General features: G+C 30.7%; 1 protein-coding gene across 38 annotated transcripts in view; it reads right to left on the reverse strand.

The window, feature by feature from the left end:
- RIMS2 (regulating synaptic membrane exocytosis 2) overlaps positions 1–21,304 on the reverse strand; it is an 821,462-nt gene that overhangs the window by 209,381 nt on the left and 590,777 nt on the right. For 2 of the 38 annotated variants that reach the window (XM_056823219.1, XM_056823217.1), the window contains exon 18: positions 11,397–11,426. The exons of 34 other annotated variants lie outside the window; for them this stretch is intronic. In XM_056823219.1, the coding sequence (XP_056679197.1) occupies positions 11,397–11,426 (30 nt within the window). Of the gene's footprint in view, positions 1–11,396; positions 11,430–21,304 lie in introns of all 38 variants that reach the window. 2 more of the 38 variants (XM_056823221.1, XM_056823238.1) reach the window with 1 other exon arrangement.

A 21,304-nucleotide genomic window follows, 5' to 3' on the forward strand; every position in this document is an offset into this window, starting at 1 on the left:
CATGCCTAAAGCTCTCTCTCTCTCTCTCTCTCCCTCTCTCTCTCTCTCTCTCTCTCTCTCTCTCTCTCTCTCTCTCTCTCTCTCTCTCTCTCTCTCTCTCTCTCTCCACTGTCCTCTCTCCCTCCCTTGCCCCCAACACAATCTTTTCTTCAAGTATTAGAAATGATAAGCACGAAATTCCACCAGAAAAATAATATCGAATAAATTTTATCTGAAAGTCAATCAATAGTAAATAATGTGGGAGTTTTTTTTTTTTAAGTCAGCTACTTATGTGAGGGTTAGAGCAAGAGCCAAAAGTCAACATCACATTTGAAGGACAGAAATGAGAATAAAATACAATGCAATGAAAGCAACTTAATCTTGATCTATTCATTCATACAAACTGCTGACATTACAAAATGGGAAATGGACAAAGGAACAAACACCAACACAGATTATCACCATTTACAAAAAAAATAACCAATATGAAAATAGCCATAACCAGGTGAAAAGAGTATAAAAAAGGCTTCTGTCAACAAATTAAAGATTTCCTTCCAAATAACAGAAATATGGCAGCTAAAGACTACAAATATTTAGAAAAGAAACTTGTTTTATTCAGTCCTATGAAGGACAGAAAGATTACAAGCTTTATAGGTAACACATCACAAGACCACGAAAAACAGTAAAGGAGGAAAAATGTTTATAGGCAGTTTGGTTAGACTTCAAATTAAGCCAAAATCATCCTGAGCACTTTGAATTATAAAACTGGAAGGAAAAAAATGGAGTACATATTTCACCAACAAACTATTTTCTCTATTAGTGACACATTAATTGTATAAAAATAATTTTAAAAAGCCCTTTACCTTCCAGGTTAGAAAAAAAATACTGTTTATTGGTTACAAGAAAGAAGAGTAGTAAGGGCTAGGCAATGGGGTATAAGTGACTTGCCCAGGCTCACACAGCAAGGAAGTGTCTGAGGTCAAATTTAAACCCAGGACATGCCATTCTAGGCTTGTATCTCAGTCCACTGAGCCACCCAGAAGCCCTCTGAACATATTAATTCTAGAACCACAGTCTTTGGCATACTAGCTAAAGAAGCAGAAATGGCACAAAAGAGAACAGAGATAAGAACAAACAGACTGGATCAAGTATATAGAAAAAATTAAACTAGAGGTAACACAAATGTGACTGTACTGTTATCAATTCTAAATATATCTGAAAGCAAAAGGGATGCAAAATACTTGGAGAACCTAGATTTTGTTACAACATTAAAATGATAAGGATAATATCAGTAAATATTCATTCAAATGAATAATTTCCCAAAATAATCTAGACACATGCTGTGCCTCTATAATGAAGGTATGAGAAAGAATCAGGCAAGTCTTTCACAAATTAAATTCTCCAGAATTTCACATAATTACAGTCATACAATTGACTGAGAGGTACATAGAATAAAAGATTCCACTGAGCCTCTTTTTTATTAACTATTAAAAGCATTTATTTGACATAGTAGAAAAAAATGATCTTTAAAGGGATCTCCTCCAAAAAAAGGTGTTTTTGTATATATACATTAAAATTATACACAACTCCTTAAAAGAAACAAAGATAAATTCTGTGCAAAGACTCTATGATTGTTAACATCAAGAGAGACTTAAAAGAGGGAAACATAGGCTCACCAAAAGTATTTGCTGCTATCAGGAAAGGTTGTCTGTTACAGAGTCCAAATGAAAGTGATATTTTTCTAAATGTTATAATTCTCAGATGACACTGCTTATAAAGCATATTAAGTTGATTCCATAAAAAAATAGAAATTGTAGAACTTCCTAAATGAGATCCATAATCATTAGGAATGTTTAATGTCCAGACTATAATATATTTGGAAAAACAACTGTTGTGTTTTAAAATATATTTTGAACTGATATGAAAAATAACAATAAAATCTGTACAGAATGAAATAAGTGGAGAGTGGGCTAGAATGTATTTGGGAAATTGTAAATTACTTTAAAGAACTTTAAGCTTTGGCTTCAAATCATAGTATACCACAATCTTTAAAGAAAGAATGATAATTATATTATAATAAATTATATTTATAAAACATATTTCAATTTGCAAAGCATTACTTCAATTGAAAGTCACAACAAAACTGTAATGTAACATATATATTATTATCCATATTTTACTGATAAAGAATCTAAGAATCAGAAAGTTTAGGTAATTTGCTTATGGGCACATCGTAATTGTTGGAGGTAGGATTAAAGCATGGGTCTTCCTAAAACCAGTGCTTTATCTACAAATTTATCTTGACTTTTTAATTAAAACTCAAAGTCTCTCAAGAAACAACAGAGAGACTCATGGTGGGTATAAATTGAAGCTTGCAGATTACCTGTCAGGTAATAACAACTAGAAATGGAAAAAAAATGTCTATATTTCATGTAGCCAGAAACTGAAAAACAGTGGCCATATATCGGGAAGAGGTGATACAAATGACAATTAGCCCAGTTACTCCACTGTATGCCATGTTTCTCAGCATAGTGCTTGGCTTTCTTTTAGAATACTTATGGAAGGAAATGGTAAAAGGAAAAAAAAATCCAAGTGGAATGAGATCTCTTCTGGATGGAAGAAGATGCTACAGTTTGCTGATAATATTGTACTAATTTCATTGAGAACAAGAACACTTTTAAACCTTCTAAATGGGATTAATTTGTCAATAGAATTTAAGCATTCAAAAGAGAGGAACAACCAGGCAGATCAAGAATGACTACAGTCTTATCTATTATGTGTTAATGAGTGTACAATCCATTGATTTGGGCTCTCAGAATCGGATGGATTAATTACCTTTGGAGAACTGAAAGTCAACAAGAATTGATTAAGTACTGACTATGTGCTAGATCAAAATAAAAGGTAAAAACACAGTCCCTAGGGCTTCAACTTGCTTGTATTCTACTGTGAGAGACAATATGAAAAAATATATATATATATATGTGAAAACTATATGTATGTAATATTTATATTATATAGATGGAAAGTAATATGAGAAGATTGGATGACTGGTAACAGTCTCTAAGAAAGATCAGACTTAAACTGAGTATTACAGAGAAGCTAGGAGGTGAATATAAGGAGGCAAAATAATAGAGGTATATGTGAAAGCCATTAAAATTGCACATATCGGGGAAATAGTTATGAGTGAAAAAGGTCAGTATAGTTGCATTACAGAATGTATGGAGGGAAGCAAATTTTAAGATTAGAAATGCAGGAAAGGGTCAGGTTATGATGAGCTTTAAATGCCAAGTAAATAATTATATTTTTGAACCTGGACAGAATATGGAATCACCAGAGTTTAGTCAATGGGAAGAGTAATGTGGTCAGAGCTGCAGTTAAGAAAAATTTTTTTCCAGCAAATGAATGAGGGATGGATTGAAGTGGAGAGATACTTAAGGAAGAGATACAAATAAGGACTCTACTGCAATTGATGAAGCAAGAGGTGATGGGGAACAAGGATAGTGGCTTTGTGAGTAGAAAGAAGGGACATATACAAGAGATATTGTTTAGACAGAAATATCAATATTTTACCACAGAGTGGTTATGTGTGTTAAGTGAGAGTGAAGAGTACTTTGTACCTTGTACTTTGATTGCAAGCTTGGGTGACTGGGAGAATAGTGGTGCCTTTGGACATTAAGAAGGAAATTTCAAAGAGCAGGCAACATATAATATCATAAAGGAAAAGACAATACATTCAATTTTGCATATACTGAATGTGAGATACTTAAGCAACACCTAATTCAGGATATGCAAGAGGAAGTTGGGGATATGGGACTGTAGCTCAGGAGAGATATGGAGATCTGAGAATCACCTGTTTAAAGATGAAGTTGAACCCAAGAGAATTGATGAGGTCATCAATAGTGCAGATGATAGATAATACAGAGGAAAATATATAAGATATAATTTTGTTATCAGTGAGTGTGACTTGAATGAAAACTCAGTAAAGGAAACCGAGAAAGAGCAGATAGGTAGAAGAACAAAGAAAAAGTGTCATGAAAACCTAGAAAGTAGAGCACAATCAAGAAGTTGAAGACTATATAGAACTCAAAAAGACTGAAAAATGAGAAAAATATCATTAGATTTGGCCACTAATATATAATAGTAGTTGTATGTATGTATGTATGTATAATATGTAATAGTAGCTGATCACTGGTGGGATGGATGTGAGATCATTGATTACTTTAGAGAGAGCAGTTGAGTTGAATGAGTTCAGAAGCCATATCACAGTGATTAATAGTGGATAAGAGGAAAGAAAGTGAAGGCAGTTAAAGCTTTTTCAAGGAGGTTAGCTGAAAGGGATTGGAGAAATAGAAGATAATAGATAGAAGAGATGATAGTATCAAGGTGGGTTTTTTTTTGAGGCTAGGGGAGGCATGGATATATATTTAAGGGTACAGAAAAAGCCTGTATATACTGACAAATTGAAAATCAGTGAGAGTGGGGATGATGGTAGTAGAAATCTGATGGAGGAATGAGGAGTAGCTAAAATGTAGGGCTTGTGCAAGGGAGTTTATCTTGGCAAGAAGGAGGGAAATTCCTTCATTCAAAACAGGTGTGAAGGAGGAAATAGTGTCTATATGAGAAGATGACTTGATTTAGTAAGACCAAATTTCTTCATAAAACAAAGAGCCATATTTTTATCAATATTATTCTGGTGATGCTATAAGATGGTGAATCACAGAATACCACAGTTGCCAAAAAATTGAAGTTGATATCAATCCAAAGGGCACTGGAGACATGTAAGTAGACTGAAATACATTGTCAGCCAAGACTTGCACAAGAAAAGCAACATATTTAGATTGTTATGATGGCGTAGGACAAAAAAAAATTAAAGTGAACTGGTTATATGGGAAAGCAAGTGTTAACTAAAACAGTCGACAGTCCATGAAATTTATTGGTATATACACAATGGCAAAAGATCTAGTGGGTCAAAAGGGAGTAAAATTGATTCTCTGTGGAGGATGTACAGGAGAACAAGAGTTGTACAGGACAAAAAGGCATCTTATGCTTTTAGTTGTCTGAATAACCAAAGGGAAATATATATAGATGCATTTAAGTATATAAAGAATGTTAATTAATGAGATGATGTAAAACTGGAAGACAGTTTCTAGTAGTATGCTGAAGGATTTTGTCTTCACTTCTGTCATATTTAATATTTTTATTCTTTAGGTGAAGATATCAAATTTGAAGATGTCAGGGAACTAAGAATAACTATAACACTAACTAACTATAACACATATAATATAATAAGATAATAAGATGGATGACAGAGATAAAAGGTAGCATAGAGATCATCTATTCTAATCTACAACTTGAAAAAATTTCCCGTACTAATAACTATTCCTGAAGACTTCCCATAATGGGACTGAGGTAGCCTATTCCATTTTATGACAATTCTAGCTGTTAGGAAGTGTTATTTTCCCCCTATTTATCAAGATGGACTTCACTTATAATTTCCACCCACTAGTCCTTCTTTTTCCTTTAATAGCCAAGGAAAATTTAATCCCTCCTTTATTTCAAATAATTAAACACAAGTTATCTCTCAACCCAAAATCTTATCTTCTACAACTTAATTCCACTTCTTGCTAGCACTTCTCTTACTTGCTCCTTCTCTTGATATTTCACATATGTTTACCACTAAAAGGAATCCTATTCTGAAGACTCTTACTTCAGTAGAAAAGAGATAACCATGGCTTCTCAAAAATCATTCAAAAGACCACAAGTTCTGGCAGGTCCCATTTATCTTGAAAGAACTCAAGTGAGGATCCACTGACAGATGATATATCTATTTTCTAAGGTGCAGTCAAATTGTAAAGTCCATCACCAAAACGATGACTAACACATGACGGCTTTCTCCATGCTCCTTACAGCAATTTGTGATGATCATTTATTGTGTCTAATAATATAAATTATTAGAGTAAAAATACCCTAATGAAATAATGAAATTTTAAAATACTGAAGAAAAATTGCTCTCTTGTCTGCCTCTGTATAACTAGAAAGTTTTATCAGCTAATAATCTTTATATTTATCTAAATTACTAGTTCACTACATGGACCTGTGGATAATAACAAAACATTTGATGATTTACTGTATCTAAAATCTCAAAATCATTATTGTCCAGTTCAAGTAATCTTATTAAATTATACCATTAAGTCATCTAAACTATCATTTAGAAATCCAACCTTTGTCTATTCTCTTTGGTTATACTGTGGAAACCCTATAGTTCAAATGAAATCATAGCATCAAGTATTAATTATCTTTTCAATTTTTATTATCTCAATTTAATCCTATATCATTTTGTTTCTGAAATTAGCTCATTCTTTTATTTTCTAAATTTAATTTGTTTAACTCACATATGTTTTGAAAATTTTTTCTCATAACTTAACCTACTTTTTTATCTTATTAATATTTTTATATTTCTCATATTCAAAAAAGAAACTATCACTTACTTCCTTGTTACATTATGAACCTGACACTTTCTCCACAAGTCTCCAATGGTAAATAGTTTTTCATAAACAAATTAACAAATCTAAATATAAGCTGTCTTAAATATCATTATATATTTAATATGCAATGGAAAAAATTAATTCCTGTTGATCTTACTCTTATCTTCCTAATGTTTCTAAACATTAGCATTTATCGCAATTGTTTCATTTAACTCTGCATTTTTATTAAATATAAGTGAAGTAAAGATAAACATTGTATACTATTATGATTTATATATATATATGTATACACATATGTCTTCTGCCAAATATGATCTAATATGTTGCCTGTATATATTTACTAAAAATAAAGAATGATCATAAAAGGCATGTAATAAAACAATACATTGATGGTTAGATTAATAATCCTCCTTGCCTTATTCTTAATATTACAATGAAATAAATGATTTCATAATACAAATGTAATATTACCATGTCTAATTCCTCCCTTATAGGTTGTGTTATATTAAACTTTTGCTTCATGTTTCTAGGTTACAGGAAATAATTTGCTTGAGGGTTATAAAAATGTGGGTAATAATGCCCCATATTTAATAGTATTCCATTTTAATAGGCATTAATACTTTCTATTATAGACCTCATTCTACCATTAAGGAGAAAGACACAAATATCTTCACTTCACCAACCCCTGACAGGGTAATGAGGACTCCTTAGTATCCCTGATCCATACTTTAAGGACCACTGGTTTATCAGTTGCCAAGTGATATAAAATCAGGGATGGGGACATACTATACATACTGGATATTGGAGTGTGAGTGACTACATAATTTCTATGAAATTTTTTTAGGTCTTTAAGTAATAACATTTCAGCTTCTAAGCCTTAAATGTCCATGTATACTAGATGTGGATCCCTACTCAAAAATCAGGTATAATGTAAGTCAAAATTACTTGATAAATATCTTAAAAGCAATTTATTTGCTTTGTTAAGTCAATGAAAACAAAAAGTATAGTCCAAATAATACTTATGGAACAATAAAAACTAGAGCTGGAGAAAAAATATTACTGGTTCATTGGTGTATCTCAGACACTAAAAAAAGGCATGTCTTATTAATAACTGTCCAATATATGCTCTCTTATTATAAAGCATTTCTAGAAATGGGGATCCTCTATACCAGTGATGTTAGAGTCAGAGTGCCTAAACTGCAAACTTCATGTTACATGTGAGCCCCTCACCTAATCCCAGACAGGGGAAGGAGGAAGTACTCCCATTGGGCTGCTGGGCAGAGGGGATAGTCATGTGAGAAATGCCCTCGAGTGCATGAGGAGATGGGAAGGGAGTAGTGCCCTCTGGCATGCTTGCCATAGGATTCCCAACATGACTCTATAATATTTAGAATCCACAGGTTTCTGAGTCTAGAATGTGACATGAGAACCATGTCTAAGGAAGATCATTTGGACTTGGGTGGAATGTTTTTTTTTTTAAACTGTTACCTTCTGTCTTAGAATCAATATTGTGTATTAATTCCAAGGCAGAAGAGCAGAAAGGGCTAGACAATGGGGGTTAAGTGACTTGCCCAAAGTCACACATCTAGGAAGTGTCTGAGGACAGGTGTGAACCCAGGACCTCCTGGCTCTAGGCCTGGCTCTCAATCTACTGAGCCCCCTAGCTGCTCCCTTGGGTGGAATGCAACAATATTTTTTTTGGTTGGTTGGGAGTGAAAACACTACATGTATTTCACTTAAATTTCTTTTTTAATGTAGATGAAAATTTAAATTATAAAAGTCCTGTTTGGGAAGAGGGTTATATAGTCATGTGCCATTAATAGTTATACTTATTTTTCTTCTCAATATATATATATATGTGGTATTGCATATACATATATATACATATATGCACACAGAGACACATATATTCCATTAATATAGTTTGTATTCCTTCAATCCTTTACTAACAACCTACTTTGATGTCTTTATCCTGGCCTTCAATTCTTGAATAAAGTCAGCAGAATATAAACACAATCCTATGCATCTAGGTAACTTTTTAAGTACATTAAGCATAACAGTTCTGATATAGTATACTTCTTGATAAACATAGAGAAAAATGGTTTCAAGTATACAGAGGAAATGGCAGCATCAGTTTTTAATACATCATAAAAACTTAAGACATAATAAAATTTTCTTGTTTTTTTAAATACTTGTTGACCACATCCTTAACTGTTGAAAAAAGTTAATATAAAGATATCCTGACTTAAATATATGTAACTGAAGATGGTTATCCAAAGCAATGAATAATAAAGTATTAAAGTTTGAAAATGTTATAATTATTTAAATTTCTACTGACAAAGGTTATGTAATATCTTAAATATTATTATAAATGTATAATTGAATTATAAATCCTATTTTATACTTTCATATAACTTCATGTGTGACATCTGAAGATTACAAAGATAGCTTAATATTCTTATTAAATACTTGCTTAAACTGGTCAAATAAATATGTTAATTGTTTAAAAATTGACAGAAAACCAATAGTTGCTGGAATTCTGACTTCAGTTAACTTTGGCCTGGTCTTCACTCTAATTAATTGGAAAATACTTCATTGGTACATTAAGGACTCCCTCTTCAGTCTATGAAGCTCTTGTAATTGGAAATGAATTCTCTTGTAATATATCTTAAAGCTCTTTCTCTAGCTTATCATAAAATCATTGTATAGTCTAGTTTGTATTCTGAATTCCTAATCTATATGCCTGCTAGATCCTCATGGATGATCTGGTGATATCCCAAATTCAATTCATTGAACTTCTCTTTCAAACTTCCCCAGTTCTGTTGAGAAGACTAACATTTCCTTAATTATTCAGACATAATCATAGAATAACATTTAACTTTTCTCTCTCTTTCATCCCCTTTATCTAAATGGGTTTCCATGTTCTGTCAATTCCATGTATACAATATTTCTAGCACTCATCCCCTTCTCTTCACTCAAATGGTTATTATCATAGTTCTAGTAATAAGCATTTGGATGAAGTATTTTTATAGGCTCCTAATCAGTTTTCCTAATTCCAGTCCTTCTACTTTCTCTCTAAATGTTATACACTCATCAAAATAGCCTACCTTAAGTATGAATTTCACCATGCCCCACTCTAGGTTCAAAAATTTTCAGGATATTCCTATCGTTTTCATGATCCAATACTTCTTGACTAGGTATTTAAAGTCCTTGACAATATGAATCCAAAAATACTTTCCCAAACTCCCTACTATTTCTCTTTATGAACTCTAAGTGAAGGGCCTACCTAGATTACTATGCTATTTCCCAAATTCACTATATTATACCTTCATTTACTAGTAGAAATACTGATGGAAAGCAAAGTTTTGGGTGAAAAGAAAACTCCAATGACTTCAGTTTTATTTAATACTTTCCATTTTTGTTCCCATTGTATCCTTACTTCTTTTACTTTCTAGTTTACTGTATAAAAACAGACTTTTCTAACATCCTTCCCTACTTTCCTAACCTCTCTTGTGTATTCCTTCCTCCCTTTTGTTCTTGATTTTTTCTCCAATAGTTGACACTGCTAAGTATAGTTCTTTTCTTGAATTAGTCCAGTTTTAGGCTTCCTACCAGATAGCTCTGCCTCCAGCCTTATTCATAGTCATGTTCATCAACCTAAAATGATCATTTTCATCATGTCACTCCTTCGTAACAGAATATTCAATGATTTCCCATTAAGTACAGGATAAAATAAAAAATCATTATCAAATTCAGTCAACCATAAAATAGATCCATTCTAACTGCATAAAGCTATCTCCTATAATTTCTTAATATGAACTCTGTCCTAGAAATTTCCATGTCTTTATTGTCCCCAAATTCTTCTGTTCATTTCTTCTTTTCATATTTATTATTGTTTTTTTCTTCACTTGGAATGCATTCTTCCCTTGTTCAAAGCCTATTAGTACTTGATAACATAGTTCAAGAAGGTATCTCTCATATTAATCCTTACTTGACTTTATTCCAGCTGATATAGAATAAATTCCTCTCAAATTCTCACAGAATACTTATTATTTGCACTCAATTTAATACTTTCACTGAATATGTAATATTGTTTTGTGGTTCATGTGTGCATATTTTGTCTTCCAAGTGAGTTTAGGTTCTCTGAGAGGAAAAGGCTATGTTGTATTCTGTTTTTTTTTTTGGTCTTTTTTCATAGTCAAGGACACACACATATATAATAGGTGCTCAATGAATTCTTTTGAGGCAATTAGGTGGCACAGTTCCTGACTTTGAATATGGCCTCAGATACTTACAAGATGTGTGACTTTAGGCAAGTCACTTAACCTTGTTCACCTGAGTTTCTTATCTGTATAAATGAATTGGAGAAGGAAATGGTAAACCACTGCAGTAATTTGCCAAGAAAACTCCAAATGAGGTCAGGAAGAGTTGGGGCAGGACTGAAACAACTGAACAACAACAATAAATATTTTGGGAGTTGAAAAAAGTATTTTACATGGTAAAGTGGTTATATATTCAATGAGGAGAAAATATTATTCATTACTATTGTTAATAAAAGGCAAAATTATATTTCGTGTTTTATTCCCCAAATTATCTACTTTGTATCTATTTCACATTCACATATATGTCAACATGGTTTCTCCTTACTAGATCATTAGTTTTTTAACGGCAGAGGATATGTTTTTTTTTTCATCTTTCTTTATTCAGTGTCTTCAGTCACTTAAATTGTTAAGTGATTAACTACTCAATATAAAATATGAATGATTTAATTTGAGGTTAGGAAAAATTTTTTGGTAAGCATCTAAAATTAAACTCTGACTGATTGCATTTGGTTATACTGTAAACAAAATAGAAAACTGAAATGAATTATGATAAAATATTAAGGAAAAGGAAAAAGGAAAAAGTAAGAATAAAGCAGTAGAAAAGACAGACCTGAATGTCTTCTCCTTGCTGAGTCCACTTCTTCTTTGATCACATCGTGTAATGGACAGACATAGACAAAGGAGATGGGCGTGAGTGGATGTACTCAGAAGGTAAAAATTGACACTGAGGGAAAGGGCCAAAAATCGTTTTGCCAGAGAAGCCTGTGCACAGTCATGAGGAAGAGATAATCAAGTAGACACAGAGAGGAATAGGAAAGAACTGATACAGAATTGGTTAAACTATTTTACATTAGAAGAATTAGAAAGCTAGAGTTAGTGTAGGAAATGGAGTATCAATTATTTTTACAGTCATGAACACTGAGGCCAAGGAGAGACCCATTAGAACAAAAGAATATTACTAGCAATTATTAGTCTGTTCAAGATGTAGCTATTTTAAATGGGATGTATCTTATTTTATTAATTACTTATTTATTTATTGGTGATCAGAATGTATATTACCATTGTCAATATCACTAACAGCCTGCAAGGCTTTACTTTTTTATACCCTTTTTTTGTTTCAATGAATTGATTTTTTTACAAATGAAAATCCAGATCAATGTATCAATCAAGCAATTCAATAGACAAGTCTTGTGAAAATACTATATAGAAATGAATATATCCCAACTCATTATCAAATATATTAAATTTATATCACATATAACCTTCAAAGTAGAGAAAAATCTTTAATTATTTTTGTATTTATTTCCCAAAATATGCATAGAGTAATAGTTTTATCAGAAAATTTACAATAAAAATAAAGATGTACCTAAGGTAATATCTGGAAAATATACCATTACTTTTTTAAATTTAAAAAAGCATTAAGTGATTTAACTATAATAGTCTAAAAGGATGAGAAATCTTACCAAACTGAGCATCTAAAGAAGTTTCTTTTTAACCAAAACTAAAAATTGGCACTAGAATGTTTGGCACAAAAGAAAATAATATCAAATCTAAAATCCTCATGTAGTTATTGTTTTATCATTACGGCAGGTAGGTGCTGTGGCACTTCATCAAACAATGCACAATTCATTTCTGCACTAAATATTTTGATAAGTGTTACTCAAAATACATATGTAGATGTCAATATATTCACATCACAGCAACTGAGAGCACTGAATAATTTCTATTACCAAGCTACCTCTAGTCACTGAATAGCAAAAAAAAAATCCATTAGAAGGAAATGGCAAGATATTAAAATGCAAATATATAAAAGATATATCTGATTGTTAATTACAGAAAACAAAATATGGATTTATATATACTGACAATTAGCAGGTTTGTCAGATTATGAGGACTTTACTAAAATCTAGTAACAAAAGTCTCCCTCCAACATACTACATTTTATTTATATTCAAATACAGTAATAGAGCAGAACCCTAGGAAGAATGCATATCCTTCTAGTATTATGTACAGAAAAATTACATTAAAAGTCAAAGTATGTTACCTTCCCTTACCCATCCCCCAAAACAATAAAAATAAAAATAACAAATTTAATAAAGTTATAATAAATTTGAATTCAAAAAGTATTAAATGTGCAAAATTTTCTATGCATCATCCTGACAAAGTGAAAAAAAGTTTTTTTATAAGTGACAAAATTAATTGTTTTTATTAAGCAACACATTTAAATAGGTTGTAACTCTAGAAAGAAACTTCAAATATAAAGGAGAAATTTAGAAAGAAGATTAAACAAGATGGTTTCTCCACCAAGACCTGTGAATTATTCAGGCAATTTTATACTACCGATGACTCATAAAATTATTTTCACCTACAGATAAAACAAGCTAAAAGTATTCATATAACTTCACATCCTGTTCTTTAGGTGACTATAATTGAAAAACCAAGGTACATAAAAGTTAAATGACTTTCTGAAGATCATATAACTAGTCAGTGGCAGAGCCAGAAATAGAGTTCAGGTCTCCTGATAACCCAGTCATTGCTTTCTCCACTAAACTGTTCTTATACCATCAAAACATTTGAAACACAAAAGTCAAAATGACAAGAAAAAGATTGCCTCTACTACAGATTTATATTATTGTGGTTTGATTGGTTTAATTTAAAAGAGATACATTCAAATAATACACATTTAGGCTACTAACACCATTACTTATTCACAGAAGAAAATGTTGAAATATTATTCCTAAAATATGGGAGCATTCCATAGGCACACTATACTTTGATTCTTTAGGTTTAAAGTAAGGCAAAATCTATACAACCCAGGGAGAACAATGAAAAACTTAGACAAAGATCAAAGTACCAAAACACAATCAATGTTAACTAAATAAAGCTTTCAATCCAACCAACATCTTTTTATGTCACTATTTTTCACATTAGTGGACAATATTAAGATCTTTAGAAAAACCACAGAAGTTGTTAAATAGACTATCCCTGGAAATTAAAATGCTCAATAAACAGCTATTTCATATTTAGTGACAAATTTTTCTGTAGTTCTCACCATTATTTAAATCATTACAGTTTTATTTCCAACTGATAAGAAAAAAACAATAAAACTAAAAACTTCTTGAATTAACATGAGATTCTCATGTTCCTAAGCCATATTTTATCAGGATTCATGTTTGTAGGAAAGTAGTAAGAAGTTGTACATGTTAATTTAGGACAATTACTGTACTGAAATTCTGTTTTTTCTGGGCCTAGTAAATCTAAAATTATCCTTATCTAAAGTTTTGACCTCATATTCAAAATTTCATCCCTTTGCTTGGTGGTCATCAAATAATCTCCATTTCAATGCTAGGAGTGGGAACATGAAGGAAGATGCTGAATTGTATCCCTCAAATCTTCATCCATTAGCTTGCTAGTGAGAAATTAGTGAAGCTAAGCTATCTATAGAAATGGAACAAAAGCAACTGCCATTATGATCATGCCATTCTTTTACATCTAAGTTCTTATAAGGAATTCATAAATAAAAATTTACATTATCTTATGATTTGTTATTTTGAGTGAAGTAAATGAAAATGGATTATTTCTTAAATCGCAATACATGTAATCAATTTTTATGCTGAAATCAATAATAAGCAAATAATTTGTCCACTTATCAGTCCATTTAGTATCTGAGCAATTGTTAAAGACAGCATTATTATCAAAATATTAATATTAAAAGCTACATCAAATAAACATATTTTAAATAAACTATGCCAACAAGAAATACTGATCAAATATATTGGTAGTCTACATCTAATGAACAAACATATGTGTTTTTTTTCTCTATCAGTCATGTAATAAATTAGGTACACTATTTTCTTTTTTTAACAGATCAAGTTCATAGTGAAAGTAGAATTTTTAAATAATGTAATTTGATCAACTAATGCTAAGCAAGCCCTGATTTTAAATTAACTTCAAATCAAGAAAAAAATAACCTGAATAGTAATCTATACAACAATAAAAATCCAAGAAATTCAACCTTTTATAGAGGCAACTAAAGATAGAGGTATTTGACGAAATGAAAGGTTTTGATATGATGTGGGTGTGAACTAAAATTGAACATTCATGAACAGACTCAGATATCATATTTCCTTAATAAATGATTCCAAATAACATATTTTAATTCTTTTAGAAAATACTGGAGAAAACATTTTGTTTTACCAAATATACTCATTGAAAAATAATGATAATTCTCAGGACAAGAACATTATTAACTTTTAAAAAGATTGTTTCTAAAACCAAAACCAATTTCCTCCCCTCAACATGACAAGGTATATTATTATTTAGATTACATGCACATTATATGCACATATTTACCTATATGACACAAAGAAAGATGGTTATTAGAATTGTTTTTTGAAAATCAGATGCCCTTAACACACATATCCACACACATATAAAATGTCCATAAAAACAATGCAATTTCTATTTTACACAATATATTATATGTTCTCAGTTGCTACCATTCTTTAATAAGCACCCACTCACATTCTGTTTTCTGATTATATGTGTATGTTTTAATATCAGTTTGAAAATCTTTGAGTAATCTCTTATATTACAAAATATTGATCACATATTTTACATCAGCTTCTAATAAACCCAAAATGACTCATTCCAGGACACTGGAGCCTGAATATTTTATTTAGGAAAGGATGTTCCAAAAGAATAGGAAAACAGTTATCTGTAGTAGCAAAAAGGATAGCATAAAATCCAGAAAGCCCTAGAAATAAATGAAATATTTATCTACTTTATGTATAAAACTCATTCAATTATTTTTCACTGCCATAAACTTCCTCAAAAATCTCTAACTAATCCAAAGTTAATTCTTATAATTTAAAACAATTATATTGACAATGCACAGAACTTGAGATTTATTTCTGAAATAAAAATTCTATTTTATTATCACTTCTTTCTTGAGGTTTTCAAGGCAGAAACTATTTAAAATAATTATGCATACTTATTATATTGCTTTTTTATGTACATATCTTCCACCTTATTCCCTGTCATTTTTTTTATTACTTTCCTTTTCAAATATGACAAATCAAGCAACGTCAAGGAATACAAAACAAGATAAAAATATGTACTGACTTCATTTTAGAATCCATTCTTTAGTACTTATTTTTCTTAAAGTTAAAAATTTCTAAGCTTTAAAAATATCAACTAGAATATCAGTCCTTATATATCTTGAAGCACCCTTTGGTAGATTACTCAAGAATGGCAGACCTATAATCACCTTCCGATGAGAAAATCTTAAAAATAAATAACACCTTAAATCTTGAAACTTATATTAGATTATCTAAAGAAACATGAAAGTGCAGTAGGTTTTCTTTCTAGGCAAGGCTATATCTACCTAGATATAGAATAAGATCTTTGGCATGACATACAAATTAAAATTCATATGGTGATTTGCCCAATTTAAGGAATTTACTTAGTTGACTCTAAATTATTTTCTGTTTCCATTTTGAATGAAGTTTTGTCCTACAATAAGGAGACAGAGACAATAGAACTTTAAAAAATATATCAATAAAACATTAACATTTATTGAAATACCTTATTTGTTTCTCGATATTGGAAAAATAAGATAAAATCTTTTTTAAAACTTTATATCATATTTTAAAAAAATAATGTAATAGATTTAATATTAACACCTTTCTAGAAAAGTGGATTGAGTCCTTAAAAGCATAGTAATTTATATTTTAAGTGGTAGATATTTATACAGTTATTTCAATGGAACAAAATTTATGATAATTTTCTTAATCACTTTTACTGTCAAATTAAGAATTATTCTCAAAGATAAAAACCCTAAAAATGAAAGGCCTCTGTCTTTTGAAATTTATATTTAGAAACAATATATGAGCTCTCTAATTTATAGTTTTTACATCATTACTGGGAAAGTGAGAGTATTGAAACTAGAAAAATGCTCAAAAATGTAATAAGAAATCATATTTATACAATTGCTGTAGGGTTTACAAAAGCATTTTCCTCACAACAATGGAAACTATGAAAAGACAGAAGTAATACTTGAATTATCATGTGTATTTGAAAATGAGAAAATGGGTTCTAATGAACTTTACATGATCACACAGTCAGTAACTTAGGAATAGTTTGAAACGAGAACTCAAGATTTTAAGTTCAATATTCTTTTTTGTAATCAGGGCTGCTTCTCAATACTAAATTATTAACATTTCCCTTTTAAAATATTAAGATAAATACATGTCATATGATCACCTTATGAAGTGAGCCATTATTGTCTACATTTCAAGGGAAGAACCAACTAAGATAAAGACATCATGGCATGGTCTTTCAGTTATACAATAACTATACTAATGGGAGCAGTCAGTCTTTTTAGAATTTGAGAATTACCAGTTTTTAGTTAACACTCATTTAGAAAATTACAAATAACTGAATGCATACATTATTTGGAACTGATTTCATTGCTATTAGGAACTCTTGTGAGAAAATCTCCATAACAACAGGCTGAAACTTTTTCTGCAACATAATGTCCTAGAGAGTTTTCTTGAACACTCAGAGGTTAAGTGACTTGCCCAGCAGTATATATAAGAAAACAGTTTTGAAACTCATATTGTCCTGGGTTCAAGGTTAGTTCTCTATTCATTATACTAGACTGAGTCTTTCCAGTGACGCTACTGACAAAAAGAAATAATAGGTAGAGTGCAAATTTAAGGTACATGGATATTATAAACCTAAGCACATGAACAGCATATCTCTGTATTTGAGTAAATTTATAAAACCTTTACTTACTCCACATATTTCCTTATGTCATATAAATTTATTTTTTCCAGTTTCAGGTACATTTGTTTTTGTCAGTTCCCACTAGAAGTCATTTTTGTTAATATTAAACATTATGCATCAAAATAAAATAAATATATTTATTCTCATTCTCCATGATTTAATGAATTTCAGATACATTTATTATCACAGTAGAAGTGTATAAAATCATGAAACAAAAAAAGGAAAGTTGGCAGGCAGACAGGAATCTTTTATAAAGATAGCTTATATAGAAATATTCTTACCTGGGTTCAGATTTCTGAAATAAATACTATATAACAGACTTTCCATGCCCATGCCTATTTCTTCTTGAGATGTAAAAGTCAATTTCATTTTTATGACTGTTTGGCTTGGACTATGTCTAAAGCAAATTATAATCTTAGAAATTTTAAGAAAATTGACTCCAAATGCCACTCACAAAAATTAAGGATTAAATTCAATATAGAGAATAAAAATATAGTTAGGTATGGAAGTTCCATTATCGTAATAATTTCTTTCTGTGTTACTGAAATGTCCTAACTAATCTTTCTATTTAACTGCTTTCCAAATCACTTATCCATCATTGCCAAGTAATGATCTTAAATGTACTACTTTGATCATGTCAATTCTTTTATCAAAAGACTACAGTTTCATTGCTTTCCAAATTAAGCATAACTATATGATTTTGTATTAAAAGACTTCTACAATTTAGTTCTAATCTACTCCTTTTTTTTTCATTTTATCTCATATTACTTTCATTCAAGACACCTATAGTCATTTCCTTTAAGTTTGAACTCAAGGATCTCTTTCACAAAGACTTTGTGAACCATTTAAAGTTGAAAGTGACCTTTATTGCCTGAAATTTTTATCTTGTTTTGTATTCCTTGACGTTGCTTGATTTGTCATATTTGAAAAGGAAAGTAATAAAAACATGACAGGACCTTTTTGTACTTACATAATTCTCTTTTATTAAAGATATTTGAGTATACTTCTTTCTTTTTATTTTTGTTATTTTTAATTTATTTAACCATTACCCTCCATCTTAGAATCAATACTTTGTATTCATTCCAAGGCAAAAGAGTGGCAAAAGCTAGGCAATAGGGGTTAAGTGACTTGCCCAATGCCATACCTATAAGAAGTATCTGAGGTCACATTTAAACCTAACACCTCCCTTTCGAAGACCTGGCTCTCAATCCACTGGTCCACATAGCTGCCCCCTGGGTATGTCTCTTTTAACTCTATTTACTCCTAAAATCTCAATTGAATGAACCAGGACTCCAATATTTATTTACAGTGTGCAAAAATGAAAACATATTAAATCCTACAGCAAAGAAATATGTGGTTATTAACTCTGAGTTTGGCAGCTAAATAAATAATTACTAGGATATAAAACTAATATAATTAATATGTATATGTCAGGTTTGCAAAAAGCTTTACACATTATCTCAGTTGATTATAACACAGCCTTATAAGGTAGGTGCTACTATATTGCCATTTTACATAACTCATTATACTTATTAAGCTTGACTTGCAGAAGAATGAAAATGCTCCTCTCTTCTTCCTTTGTATAGGTGAAGAATTATGTCTACTGAACTTAATACATACTGTCAGGCTTGGTTGGTATTGATCAATTTTGTGATATTTGTTCTCTTTTCTGTCTTTTGTTACAATATTTAACTCTTTACGAGAGGAGAGAAAAAGGTTATATGTGGAAATAAAAGTGATGTTAAAAACAAAATACTTTGATAATTTTTAAAGTTATTTTAAACTTTTTAAGTGCTTTGAAAATTTGAGTTATTTCACTTCTTGGGATGCAAAATTCCTTATCTGTTAAAAAAATTTAACAAGAAAATCTCCAAGGTCTCTTGGAGCTTACAAGTCTTTTAATCTTATGTCTTTATGTGTATACACACATATAAGTTTATATACACATGTTTATACACATGTATATATCCTACTTGTGTATATATGTCCTAAAGACCATGTGTGTATATGCAACTATTTGGATAGAGAGACATAAAGAGAATGAACACTTATCAATATTTACATATTTGAACTATCAAGTACTATTTTTTCCTTTTCAACTAAAAAAACAAAACATTATTGACCACTTAATACTGAATTTTATTTTAACTTTCCTTCAACAGGCTTTCACAAAACTATATATATCTATGTGCCAAAATTATAACAATGAATTATCAAGCTCATTTACTTTTAATTAGTAATTATTACAGGCACAGCATAAATATTTAAAATCTGAAGGTGTCACAATATTGTTCCTGCATACTTTATGTGAAGAACCTTTGACTGAGTTCATAGTTCACAGATTATGGTGAAGATTTTTAATACAGAAAAAAACAAGCATAGTGTAAGATGTTTTTATTTTGTTTTGACTATGACCTATAATTTCAATGGTTAAGAGAACTTCAGGTAAGGTCAGCAAGTGCCCTATAACTTACTGAGAGAATTGCATGGGGAACTAAGAAGTTAAGTGACTTGTTCAGAATCACACAGCTCATCACAGTACCTAAAATTTGTGGAATGGTAATTGTATTTCAGTGTAGAACTTACATGTAAAATACACAAGAATCTGACTTCAAAATAGATTTATTCTAGTTGAAAATTAGAAAGTGGTTCCTGTGTAGCCTTATACTAAACTGCTCAGGAGACTTCCTACTAAGATACATGAAATGAGTACAGTTAACATATTATTTAAAGCATTTTATTTAAGTTGTGATGTTTTTTTCTAATTAATATGCTTAGAATTTAGAAAATTCTACTTGAAAAAATATAAAGCAGTTTATTAATAAGCCACCTAGAAAAGCGAGTCTCAAGAGCATATAGATGAAACCAAGATGATTCTACTTTACTACAAATATAATTCACACAAATTTGTTTTGTCTTTGTGAAAAGGTTTAGATTTCTTCAAAAAATAAAAACAACAAATTGTGGTATATGTTGGTGATGGAATACTATTGTGCTAAAAGGAATAATAAAGTGGAGGAATTCCATGGAGACTGGAACAACCTCCAGGAAGTGATGCAGAGCGAGAGGAGCAGAACCAGGAGAACATTGTACACAGAGACTAATACACTGTGGTATAATCGAAGGTGATGGACTTCTCCATTAGTGGCAATGCAATGTCCCTGAACAATCTGTAGGGATCTAAAAAATACTATCCACAAGCAGAAGATAAACTGTGGGAGTAAAAATACCGATAAAAAGCAACTGTTTGACTACAGGGCTGGAGGGGATATGACTGAGGAGAGACTCTAAATGAACACTCTAATGCAAATACCAACAACATGGAAATGGGTTTGAATCAAGAACACATGTGATACCCAGTGGAATTGCGCGTTGGCTGTGGGATAGGTGGTGGGAGGGGGGAGGGAAGAAAAGAAAATGATCTTTGTTTCCAATGAATAATGTTTGGAAATGACCAAATAAAAATTAAAAACAAACAAACAAACAAACAAACAAACAAACAAATAAATAAATAAAATAAAAACAAGTTTGCAATAGAAGTTTCCTATTTGTGGCATTCCATAATCACTTATGACATTTTAGCTTCAATTTTAGGTATTAGAAACATGTTCATTACCTGGGATAGTTTTCATGTGAAATGTGATCATTAATGGACAAATTCAACCATAAAATTAAAGTAATTTCCATTGTAAACTTTACATTGAATGAAATTTAATTAATAAATCACAA

The sequence above is a fragment of the Monodelphis domestica genome, chromosome 3 (assembly GCF_027887165.1).
Source record: "Monodelphis domestica isolate mMonDom1 chromosome 3, mMonDom1.pri, whole genome shotgun sequence".
Classification (NCBI taxonomy): Eukaryota; Metazoa; Chordata; class Mammalia; order Didelphimorphia; family Didelphidae; genus Monodelphis; species Monodelphis domestica.